A 12461-nucleotide genomic window follows, 5' to 3' on the forward strand; every position below is an offset into this window, starting at 1 on the left:
ATGCAGTGTTCTGTCATTACGGGAGCTCTTTGTGACTCAACCATTTCATATGCAAATGTTGTGCCTCTGATTTCTTTTGATTCGGCACTTTACGTTTGCCGTGGATTAGACTGTGTGCACATGAGGGCTGTTCAGGTGTAATTGCTTTTCAGGCCTAATTCTCCCGGGCTTTTCTTGCTTTCAGAAGCACCTGTGCGTGGATCAAAGCATTTGATGCGTGTGTCAGCTTTGTTTCAAGTGGGCGTCCTTACAGCGCACCAATTGTCAAGTAATTGCCTCTCCAAAAATGTCTATAGCCAGAGTGTCGGAAAAAGAGCTCAGCTTTCATGAAAACAGGGCATTTAAATGGCTAAGTAAGTAAAGATCATGAAAAGGTTTAATAACAGTGTAATTATCTCAGAAGATGGAACATAAATATTGCTGGATTAAAAAAAAAAAAAAAAAGACAAATATAAACGGTTTCAGTATATTTCAAGTTATGATGTGCAACACAATTCATACATATTACACAGCACTTGAAATGTCAACTGTCTATTTCCTATTTTCCCTCATCTTCTTCTTGACTTCTGACCGTCGTCAGCCTCACATGCAATCCGGCCCATTCGACTGCGGAGGTCACATCTGTGCTGCCCTGCTCCATAAATCCACACGTAGCAATAAGGCACCAAGTCACTTGGCTAACCCATAAAGCTCTGCATTCAAAGCAGATGGTTATATTTGGAGAGCATCGCTCCGAGACCGGAGACGCCTGCCTGCCTGCCCTGCCCTCTCCCTCAGTGATATCAAAGAAGCACATGTGCGCATCACAAGGTCACAAACGAGCAACAGGAGAATATTTCTAGACCCACAGCGACCCAGATGTCTCATATAAAAATGTAAATAAAGGGTGAACGCCTCAAATGTAAATATTTGAGCTTTAATATTACTGAGCAAGTGCCTTCCTTTGAACTTAATGCGGCTAATACATTTTTTGGGGAGGGGGAGTCCCAGTATCAGCTACGGAACAACTGAAGAAATACAATTAGACACGTCTTTGATTCAATATGTAAATCTGATTTTTAATATGTGATGGCTGCAAAGTACTTTATGGTGAAAAGCCAAATCCTCTTTAGAAAGAAAAAAAAACCGCTGTAATATGACAAAGGTTTTTAATGCAGTGGAGACAAGTGCGTAATCATGTTTAGAGGGGAGGGGTCTGGCAGCAGGGGCGCAGAGGTATAAATGCATCCTCGATACAGATGGGACAGGCAAAATAACGCTGAACCACGTCCTCCCAACATCACTTTTTTTATGTGTTTTTAAGCTTTTGCAGCTAAATATATATATATATATATATATATATATTTTGATTGAAGAGATTCGGAACCAAAGCATTTCTCCACGGCCAAGGCATGGATAACTGGAAGATCCAGCTGGTTGTTGTGGCTTTTTGTGCTTTGCTGCAAACCTGTCAGGGACTGTCTGCTCGTGTGGAGGAGGAGAGAGGATTATCTAGAGACTGGCAGGTGAGCATCAGTAATTAAAATGTGACTTATTTGTTTTGCATTGGAGAAATGGTCTGAAATTTGTGGTTGAGTGGTAATAAATATCAAGGAATTTTGGATTAAAGGTGTCATGCATGTGATTTGATGGCAATGTGGGGAATAATTATACATTTTAAAGGGGTGTTTAATTTCAAAAAGAAATGAAAGGGGAAAGAATCAAATATGTAATGAATTTTCTGGCAGGACGAGTCCCTGGAGACAGGTCTGACCCACCCGATCGCCACTCTGATGAAGAGATCTAAAGCCCTTCGCTTCTACGGACTCATGGGGAAACGCTCAGGTTGCCTACATAAAAACCAAAAAATAAAAAATAAAAATTTTAAAGAAATTTTAAAAACTGTTTTTGTTTACTTTTTTTCAACTGATTATATTGTCTGTATTAATGGAGATGAAACTAAAGCCACAGGTAATATTTGTCTTTTTTTTCCCCCCACAGGTATCAAGAAACCCTTTCAAGTGAACAGAAGTAAGTAGCTTGATTTTACAGTATAATGCCACTGAAAATCCAGTAAATGTCTTTGAAATAATAATTAAAACAGACAAAAAAAACCAACAAAAAAACACCTTTTTCAAATTAAATAATTTCATTTTTTTAAGGCAGCATCAAGGTTATATTATGGCCATGAAACTGCTGCTTTGTTAATTATGTTAAAACAATTAAAAAACTCTTTATATATATAAAAAAAGAAAAGGTTAAAAAAAAAAAATAAACTGCTGCTTTGTAAATGTGATCATCTTCCTTCCACTTGCAGGAAATAAGGGAGAGACATTTGTGGGCCTGATGGGAAGAAGCATTTCCAGTGTTGGTAAGCGCAAACACCAAGAATCAAAATCTAACTCATTTCAAAATATCAATGCAGTTTTATTGATATTAAAAATATCAAATTGCTAATACACATTTAACAGATATGATCAAAAGTACAAGGCAAAAGATAATTCCATTAAAATGTTTTCTGTTTTCATGACAGACTCTTTAAACAGAATAAATCCACCTGCAACAACCACTGGCATCGATGTTTCAGAGAAACCACACAAGCAAGGTACGATTGTATCAGTAGAAAAACCTGAGGTTGTTTTATTTCTATGTGCATTCTTACAGTGGTATCGTCATCATTTTTATCATTCTCTCAGCAGATTAAAAATATCTCAATTTATTATTCCATTATTTGGCAGGTTCACCAGAGGAATGGGTCCAAATCCTGTACTGATGGAGCTAGGGAGGAAAAAAGTACACGTTACTATGATCTATACAATTTTACACCAACCAAAGACGTTACCATACATCACACTCCTCAAAATACACTCTGCTAACGGCTTCAGTTCATGCTAACAATTTATGTATTAATCCCAAACAAAAATAACTACCATCTTCAAAATGCACATTTCTTGAAAGAAATAAAAATAACAGCCTGTAAATGCTGCAAAATGTAGGTATGTATTTTTTTTTTTCTTGCACGAGCAAAGCAAAACATTCATGTTATCCACCGTACTGGACCGTTCATTATTTAACATTCAAAGCTTAGTAGACAAAGGCAGTTTTAAAACAAATAGGACAAACAGATTTCTATTGTTAACTGTCAAGAATCAATTGACTTGGAACGTATGGTGCTTAAAATATGGATGAAAGTAAAATATAAAAGTAAAAAAAAAAAAAAAAAAAAAAAAAAAAAAAAAAAAATGACACAAATAACCTGAACTAAGCAGGATAAAAAAATGACAGAAAGAAAACACTGATCTTTATTGACAGTTCATAGGTCTAGGCTACTTGTGGCTGGTGAGGCTGGAGGTGAGTTTATTCAGTAGCCTGAGGATCTTAGTGCTTATGTCCCTTTGGGAGGGGTCCATTTTAGTGAGCTTGGGTCGATGGTTTTGTTGCTATTGCCCCGCTTGATCTCTTTTGCCTTCCACTCATCAATCAGGTCCTGAGAAGCAGAAAAGGTAACAAACTGGGATTAAATTTAAATAAAGCACCATTAGTCAAATTTCAGGAAAAAAATGAATTTGACCTGAAGTATGTGGAAAACAAATTAATAGATAATATAATAAAAATCCATCCAAGTTAAATGATTTGTTAGACCAGAAGAAAGTGTTTCAGTTCTTAAGTAGTTAGATTTAAATTTTCATTTAGATTTGAGAATTCGGCAACATGATCTTTTCATATTGACATTTTGTTACAATAAAATTACCTGACAAGATGATAAACTTCAACAGTAAAAGAAAAAAAAACAAAAACAGGAGCTACACAGGCCAGTGGACCGGGGCATCTTACCTGTCGCTTCAACACCAAGTGCTTTCCCTTCCAGTACTTGAGCATCTGAAGAGACTGCAGGGTGCTCACAATGTCCACCGGATTGACAGCAGTTTCCTGACTGATCTCTGTGCATCAAGCAAATATTACAACAGTAAATATTTTTGCATGTGTGTATATGTTGTTGAAATTAATATTTACATGTGCTAATGTGATAAAAGTCTTTCCCATCCTGCAACTAAGCTTCACTTTAAGCTGGAATGTTTTTGTAGAAGAACGATACAAATGACACCAGCCTGAGCTCTGTGTTCTCACTCACCTTTGATGGAGATCTCCTTGCCTTGGAAGTTGTACATGTATCTGAGTAACACTTCTTTCCAGTAGCTTCGGTAGCTGATGAGACCCAGGTCAGACAGAGGCCTCTCTGGTGAGCCCACCTTCTCTTCCACTTTGGACAGCAGGTAGCCTGAACAAAGCCCGGAGGACAGTCAACAATACGCTTTTCAAATTACAAATCTATGCGTCATTGCTGTGGTCTGTTTACACATCAAAATAATATTTGAATATATAAATGCTATATTCTTTTCAAAAGGCCCAAAATACACAAGTGTTTGAAATTAACAGACCAATTAAACATATTTTATCTATTTAGACAGTGCATTTAGATTATATTACAAGCAGTAATAGAGGAGTGAACATTATATCACAAATATTGTATTGTTAATTGCAATCTCATACAAGAGCCCCACAATAAATAGTACCTTATTGAAGCTACTGTAGGTTGTTGACTGAGCAGGAGGAAATAAAATCTTACATCACCGACAGCTTCATTTAATTAAACCTTACTAGGCCAACAAAGCTGGGCAGATTAACAGTTTACCTCTACAGTAGGTCCATTTCCAAGCTGAGGGAACTGACTTTACATTCACTGAACAAGGTGCAACAACCCTTTTCAGTCAGATTCATGACATTAGAGAGGTCCAAGCTGTAACATTTCTAATCTATTTTCAATGAGCTACCCAGTCTTTCTCATTGCCTCATTTTTCATTGTTGAAAGTTCCGTTTTTTTCAGTGTTCGAGGATATTATCAGGTCTTTTTCTAGATCATGGAAATAGCACGTAATCGTAAACTGCCTAAGCAATATCAAGGATTGATCCTACTATTTAGGCAGTCAGCATTCTTTCAAACCATTTTGGCCGAGTAACCAACTGACAAAAAGAGGAGGAAAAAAAAAAAAGAACATACTGAAGTCAATGAGCATCTTGCCAAAGCCCTGTCTCATGTACTGTGGCATCGTCAGGATACAGGACACGTTGTAGTTCAGGAAAGAATTCTTCTCCTTGAAGTAAAAAAAGAAAGACATTTTAGAGGCTTCCGTACACAAAAATACAATTCTTATATACTGCACACACATATATATATATATATATATATATATATGCAGTATATAAGAATTGTATTGTATTTATTGTATTGTAAGAATTGTATTTATTGTATATATATATATATATATATATATATACATACACACACACATATATATACACACACACACACATATATATATATATACACATATATACATATATACATATATACATATAATCTTCCTTTGTTTTTCATTCACCTTGGAAAAGTATCCCACTAAATGGCAGCCGGTGTTATCAGCTTCAGTCATGACGTAAAAGAGAAATGGTTCCACGTCGTAATACAGCGTTTTGTGGTCCAGGAAAAGCTTGGCTAGTAAACACAGGTTCTGGCAGTAGATCTGTGGATAAAATGGCATTTCATCGACTTTAATATAGTCCCTTACAGGACCGGGGCAATATGGCCTATATGTAATATCGCGATATTTTTAGGCTACATCGCGATACGCAAAAAATATCACTATTTGAAATCTCCGCTAAAGCACCTACATGCTGATCTAACTCTTTGATGCATGAACAGATGCGTCTCTCATGCCTCGCTGCTGCGTCGTGTGATCAAGAGTTTGACATCTCGCAGATTGATGATAAGATGTTCGCAGCAAAAAATAGACAAAGGAAAAAAATCTGTTGATAATCATACTGTCATGATACCATCAACATTATATATAACTGACACCTTTCACAATAGTTTCAATGTCTGGACTTCATATGAATATGTCACAGACGTGAAAAAATATATAAAAATATTTTTAACCACTTTAGCAACAAAGTATCTATCTATCTATCTATCTATCTATCTATCTATCTATCTATCTGTCTGTCTGTCTGTCTGTCTGTCTATCTATCGGCATGGAGAGACAGAGGAGGCCACATGTTCTATATGGTCAAAGCAGAAACCCAGTGTTTGTTATAATATTATGTGAATCTCTCTGTCTCTCTTTCTCTCAGTGTGTGCGAGTGTGTCTTGCTATGAACGAGGGTAAGCTACAGTAAAGGCAAACTCGATGTAGAAAGACAGAGCTGCAGTAGCAGTGACGCAGCCGCTGAACACACGCAAGACAGAAGGAATTTGTCCGTCTGCATCTTCAGTTACCACTTCTAAACACGTAGCCTATGAATTTGCTTTGGTGCATCACTTTTGCTCTCTCCACTTCCCTCCGGTCCAGATACAGAAACACACACCTCACCTACACACACACACACACCCAAAGTGAACTTCATGCCGGCATCTTACAACAATTATGCGACAAAACAATTAAGTGGCAATTTGTACTTTCTGTTCAAGATATAGTCATTTACTGCATCCCACATGGAACAAGCTGTGATACGTCGAGTACATTCGATATATCGCCCCTGCCCGTTTTAAAAGTAAGCTGTCACAGTCTGTGACACTTGCTTTACAGATGGATATGTACCCAATTTCTCTACCTTATTCTTTTTGCCATCGACTTCAAACACAGATATAGCTCCCTTTCTGTACACCTCGTCTCCTGGAGGATGCTTCCACACACACTTTGCCTGAAAAGACACATAATAAAAAACACATCAGCATTACCTTCAAACAACTCAATGGGTATGAAATGTTAAATACATTTATTTGACCGATGCAATTCAGTGTCAATAGGTGTGATGTCTAATATGACTGATAAAATGTTATTTTACCAAAATGCAGTTTCTTCTTGAATTAGAAAAAAACAATTAAAATTCATCATTTTAACTTATAGGGGGTCCAGCCTATAAATGTAATGACAAACTTTTAACTACTATGAGCTACCAGTCAGATGGCCACACACCAGGCTGTTCTCACACTCGACAAAAAGAATCAAACATGCCAATGAAAACGCTGCGGCTCAACAGTATTTACCAAAATATCAGTGGTGCACCACAGACTTTGAGATTACAGCCCCTGACTCTCACCATGTGTCGCCTGAGGATGGTCTGGCTCTTCATGTACTTGAGGCAGAACTCGCAGACGTAGAGACGACCCAGACGTGCGTACTCCTCGGGATAGGGTGAGTGGTACCACGTGTCCAGCTCATAGCGGCCAAACAGGATGGTTTTGATCATGTTACTGCCCTCTGTGATCTGACCCTGAATACGCAGCTTCTCCTGCAGGAGGGAGGACAGGAAGGAAAACACGGCGTCACTGCTGGTCTTAGCGTCAACGTATGTGATAAGGTGCTAACACACTGAACACTGAGTGACAACTGACTGTTCAGATAAACAAGTACATGAATATAAAAGCAGAATAAAAAACATGAATCTGCCCTTTACCAGGTCTTCAGATGCTCGGGCCTGAGCTTTCCTGAAAAGCTCCAGATCATAGTCACTGGTGATGTTCTCCAGTAGAGGTTCTCTGGTGTTGCCATGTGTCTGCCGATGCTCCTGTGGATCAGACAGAAGGGGGTATAGAGATGAGACAATGTACCAGCTATGTGATGCAGTAGCAGTAGTAATGGTAAAATATGTAGTGGCAGCAAAAAAATGAACAACTGCATGTTGGAGTGCTGCTGATGTACCGTATGCTTTTCTTTCTGGTCCTTCTGCAGGCCAGAGTTACGCCCCTTCCTGATCTCAGCCACCTGCTCTTTGTATCTGATCTGTTTCGATGTTGGTGTCTGAAAAGCAAGATAGAAATACATCAGTCATTTCCATGGTAATATAAGAACTGGCCAGTAACAGCTAAAATTATATTAGAATAGTTTACTAGGTATCTATTATTATCATACCAAATAAAGCCGTAAGCAATCCCGCAGAAGCAGACATGTACTAGGAGAAACTATGCACTATTAATTGTGCAGCCAAACATAACATCCATGTTATAGAACGTAACAAAGTAATGCTAATCTATTCAAAAGGGAACTACCTGGTGACGAGTTGCATGGCGAGAGTTGCTCTCTTCCTGCCCTTTTACCTCCTCTTCTTGTTTCTCGCGGCTGATGGCTTTTACCTAAAATGAAGAGTCAAGAATGGATTTCAGTTTATGTAAAAACCACCACAACAACAAAACCCTCTCTGCTCCCAGTCTCATTTTTTCTCTCTGGAAAAAGTCTGAAGGATAAGATTCAGCTCAACTTATTGTACAATAGCACTCAATCTGTTACAATGAGATACAGTGAGACCTTTTCATGTGATATGTGACTTTATATGTAATTTTACAATTCTGCGAGATTTAATGTATTGTTTCTCTGTACAGGACAATTTAATTGCCATTTAAGTTTAAATACAAAACATAGTTCTACAATGTATGATATCAAACTGACTGGAGCAACTCAAAACCCAAGGCATCATGCAAATAGACGTATAGGTATCATAAATACTAAAGGCACTGCATGATGAAGGGATAAAATAAGTACTGGAGGATGAAAAATGACAATAACAACAACAACAGAGACACTACTAACTCTTTTTAGATACTTACCTTGCACTCATCGGCAGAAAGATTGTGGTAAAGAGGGCAACCTGATACAGCAAAATGACGTTCATGTTTCCCTGTGAGGTGACCTGGACAAGTGGAGAAAATTAAGTTATTTATATTGATACATCATCATTATTATTATTATTATTATTATTATTATTACATGGCAAAATACAAATTAAAATCAAATTCCTATAAGTACAATTTGCAAAAAGGCAGAGATTTTACCAAGTGAATTACACCCCGGCGTAGGGCATTTCATGTTAAAGTTGTAAGTTTCGTGACAGCGGCGGCGTTTGGGTCGATGGGAGAGGTCTTTATCTGAGTCTCTGTTGGCTTGGTCTTTGGCCTGGCTCTCATCATGAGAGGCATTGGGGCTGGAGATGTCCAGCTCAGATTCAGAGGAGGGGGCATTTCCTGTCGGCGTCAGTGGTGGAGATTCATCATGGTCTGCAACACGTTTCAAGTCCGGAGTATCTGAAGCAACAAAACAAGCACCACGTTTATAAAAGAGCTGAGATGAAGAAGACTGTAAATCTGTATTGCATGAACAGGATATGTTGGCCAACCCTGAGAGCTTTGGCTAAGGCGTGTAGAAGCTCTGGTGAGACGCTGTCTCTTGGGCATGTTTCCATCACTTTCTGAACTATTGGTCTGCTCTCTTTCAGCAGAGGAGTCTGAGTCTTCAGTTCCATCTGAACCGCTGCCTGCCATGTGTCTCTATCAGGGAAAAACACGAAATGAGAGAACTCATACACAAATTCAATAATCACTGTACAAAAACTTAAAAGCTGATGTCCCATGGAAATAAATTAGACATGACAACAAAAAGGGTTTGTCTTTAAAAAGACAGTCAATGAGGTTAGCTTGCAATTAGCTGTTAGTACCGGACTCAGTTACCCAAAAGCTGGGACAATGAGAGTCTTGTGTAGCAAGAGCTGTTTACGGGTTTGCCCACTGTTTTTATAAAATTACTTCTGTAATCATGTTTTGAGAGAAAGGTCACAGACAGCTGACAGCTTGCTGTTAGCTAACATTGTAGTAATAATGTAATGCAGTAACATTAGGATAAACAACTATGACTAACGAATACGATTTTGCCAGTTAGCATTTGGTACCTTTAAAAGAGCAAATGATCCTACGGTTAGTCAGATAATGTTATAGTTAGTGGCTACAAGTCAGCACCTCAGCAACCTATTATTATTGTTAGCTTAGCCTGTAACGTTAGCTCAGCTGCCCCCGCTGTCTGACACGGCTAACAGACTGTGAAACCAAACTGCATTGACAAATGTCAGCGTTTAAGATGCAGTGCTTAATGGAGAGCTTACCAATCGATATCATTTACGTATTATTTATATAATGCCCTTTATTGTGAGACTGTGGTGCATTCGGCAACTATATGGTCCCCAAAGCTTCGTTTAATTACAATAATACCAACGTTATATTCTTAGATTTGGTTTAGCTGCTCGTTACCGGCCACCAAGGTGTATTTTAACGTTAGCTAAAAATGTTGGCAAAAGCTGAATATGATTAGAACTAAAATAAATGAAAGTCACGTATATAGTCAAAGCCTTCTTGGTGGACTGCACGTAAGCACAACTAATGTAACTACCACCATAATTTGGCATGTTAAATCGTCAGATTATTGAATGCAATATGGTGGGACATTTTCCCCAACCGGAGAATGGAACACCTCGGTGCTAACTTGGCTAACGTTACCTTCTTGTGCGACCTACATTTGTTCTTACCGGTCGTCTGCGGGGCATTTTCACCTTGATGGACGCTACTTCCTGTGGATTTGAAGAAACAAACAGCAAAACGTCCCAGACTCCAGGTAAAAAGGTGAAAGAAAACTATTTATTGATTTTTTTTCCAGGCAGAAGTTTGTATGTACACAGCGTTGCCAGGATCTAGCGCGCCACATTCCCCACAGACAGAGCGGAGAATTGCATTTCCGGTGGGAGATCAATGGTTGTGTGAGCCTCCAGAGCAGCAGGGGGCGACTCTGTGCTGGGGGGGGGGGTCACTCATGGATGGGAACACTGACTACAGAAGATACAAATACAAATGAAAAATAAAATACAAATTTTATTACATTTTTCACTTTTAATTTATGGTTTCACATATAAGTTGTGGTGGATTTTAAGTTGCATTTCCCTGTATTACACACAGTCTGTGGTATGAATGCTGCAGCCTCCACTGGAACAACTGCAATGGTGAAATGCAGGCCAAGCACACTCAGAAGACTCAGCAAGTCAAACAGACTGCAGGCCCTTCTGCTACTAGTAGGCTGTGTGTAATACATTTTACTGATTGGAGCCTGACATAAGGATAAGTATATGCAACGGGGTAAGACAGAAGGAGAAGTCATGTGGACGGTGCAGAGCACATCCCCTGCATAAATCATCAAGTTGGGCATGAGATAAGTCTAGGATGACCAACTGTGAGATGAGGTGTGCTGTGCACAAATTAGGTTTGAATAAATAAAGGATCTCTCTCTCTTATTTATTTATTATTATTTACTATTGTATTATACATTATTATCTTTTGTTATTTTTTATTTTTATGAGGATATAAGTTTATAACATATATGAAATACCCATAGTAAAATTTGTATGTGAGCATAAATGTATAATATCTATATGATGAATTTGAATGAAAGATGTTGCTATATATTTAATATATGTAATATATATTTAATTATATCTTCAAGTTTATTAAAACGACATACATATAAAATTTCTATATATTTATATATGTTTTTCTTTCTTTTCTCATTCACTTTAAACATTTAAATCTTCCCATGCTGGGAAAGCAGTCTTGGACTTTTGGACTGTAATATATATATATATTTATATTATCTGTGAAACTGTGAAACTATATTGGATTATTTCTATGTTGATGCCTTTAAGTAGAAGTCTGAAAATAAACCATTAGTGATGTGAACCGACCTGAATCCTCTTCCATCACTGAGGGACATTTCTCCCTCTGCTTCAGATGCAGTGAAGCTACAGACTCCAGAGTCACTTCATGTTGAGTTCAGGTCCAAATGAATACTTGCAACATTCAACTTTTTTATTTTAACAGTTCTTATTTAACAATTACTCATCAACTCTTTTGTTGTGGGGAAACTGGAGTACCAAGTGAAAACCCACGAAGACACGGGGAGAACATGCAAGAGTGTGGAGTGGATTCTTGACTGAACCACCGTGTTGCCCTGAGAAGAAGAGGGAGTTAAAGAGGGGGTTGAAGAGATTGGGTGGGGGGTAAAGGAGTAAAGGGGTAAAGGGATAGGGGGTAATGGGGTAAAGGGATGAGGGGTAATGGGGTAAAGGGATGGGGGGGGTAAGGGGGATGAAGGCAAAGAGACAGGGGGTGTAGGAGTGAAGTTGAGGGCAGGGTGTAAGAGGGTTAGGAAGGTGAGGAGGGAGGGAGAAGGAGTAGGGTCATGGTGGGGGTAAAAGGGTAAAGGGGTAAAGGGATGGGGGGTAATGGGGTAAAGGGATGGGGGTAAGGGGGATGTAGGCAAAGAGACGGGGGGGGGGGGGTGTAGGAGAGAAGTTGAGAGCAGAGGGTAAGAGGGTTAGAGAGGTGAGGAGGGAGAGAGAAGGAGTATGGCCATGGGTTAGGGATGGTGTTGTTTAGGGGGGCAGAGTGAACTCAGGTGCCCCCCCAGTTCATCTTCTGAAGAGCTTGAGGAATCGTTTCCAAAGAGATTTCCTCTTGGGTTTCTTCTGAATATCCTCCATCTGACTCTCCAGAGTGATTAATTTGCCCATCAGGTCCTCCCTACATCTCACTCTCTCTTGCTCCCTGTCCTCCA

The 12461-nt window shown here is 38.8% G+C and overlaps 2 protein-coding genes across 3 annotated transcripts; one reads left to right on the forward strand and one right to left on the reverse strand.

Annotated features, from left to right (window-relative positions):
- The first annotated feature begins 527 nt into the window (after window positions 1–527).
- LOC139608895 (protachykinin-1) lies at window positions 528–4092 on the forward strand. The gene is made up of 6 exons (XM_071463025.1): window positions 528–1505; window positions 1728–1824; window positions 1981–2010; window positions 2297–2350; window positions 2513–2584; window positions 2718–4092. Exons 1-6 carry the CDS (start codon window positions 1392–1394, stop codon window positions 2750–2752), a joined length of 402 nt encoding a protein of 133 aa, XP_071319126.1. The 5' UTR covers window positions 528–1391; the 3' UTR covers window positions 2753–4092.
- Window positions 2383–10590, reverse strand: kat7b (K(lysine) acetyltransferase 7b). Of its 2 annotated transcripts, none has more exons than XM_071463023.1 (14): window positions 10375–10590; window positions 9208–9358; window positions 8867–9115; window positions 8642–8724; window positions 8087–8170; window positions 7740–7838; window positions 7495–7605; window positions 7138–7329; window positions 6649–6738; window positions 5421–5561; window positions 5039–5132; window positions 4112–4258; window positions 3814–3920; window positions 2383–3466 (listed from the first exon to the last, which is right to left on the reverse strand). In XM_071463023.1, the coding sequence occupies exons 1-14, from the start codon at window positions 10402–10404 to the stop codon at window positions 3365–3367; spliced, it is 1680 nt and encodes a 559-aa protein (XP_071319124.1). In that variant the 5' UTR covers window positions 10405–10590; the 3' UTR covers window positions 2383–3364. The 2 variants fall into 2 exon arrangements, with proteins under 2 accessions (XP_071319124.1, XP_071319125.1); XM_071463024.1 differs by having other exon boundaries at window positions 10387–10589.
- Between the last annotated feature and the right edge of the window lie 1871 nt (window positions 10591–12461).

The sequence above is a fragment of the Trachinotus anak genome, unplaced genomic scaffold, assembly GCF_046630095.1.
Source record: "Trachinotus anak isolate AG129_WGS33_773 ecotype Australia unplaced genomic scaffold, CSIRO_AGI_Tana_v1 ptg000025l, whole genome shotgun sequence".
Taxonomy (NCBI): domain Eukaryota; kingdom Metazoa; phylum Chordata; class Actinopteri; order Carangiformes; family Carangidae; genus Trachinotus; species Trachinotus anak.

Coding starts and splice junctions, on each gene's coding strand:
- LOC139608895 (XM_071463025.1), top strand. CDS start 1,392: ATGGATAACTGGAAGATCCAGCTGGTTGTTGTGGCTTTTTGTGCTTTG. Junction 2,011..2,296: donor ACCCTTTCAAGTGAACAGAA/GTAAGTAGCTTG, acceptor TTCCACTTGCAG/GAAATAAGGGAGAGACATTT. Junction 2,351..2,512: donor AAGAAGCATTTCCAGTGTTG/GTAAGCGCAAAC, acceptor TTTTCATGACAG/ACTCTTTAAACAGAATAAAT.
- kat7b (XM_071463023.1), bottom strand. CDS start 10,404: ATGCCCCGCAGACGACCGGTAAGAACAAAT. Junction 5,562..6,648: donor TCGATGGCAAAAAGAATAAG/GTAGAGAAATTG, acceptor TTTTATCCACAG/ATCTACTGCCAGAACCTGTG. Junction 3,467..3,813: donor ACTTGGTGTTGAAGCGACAG/GTAAGATGCCCC, acceptor TCTGCTTCTCAG/GACCTGATTGATGAGTGGAA.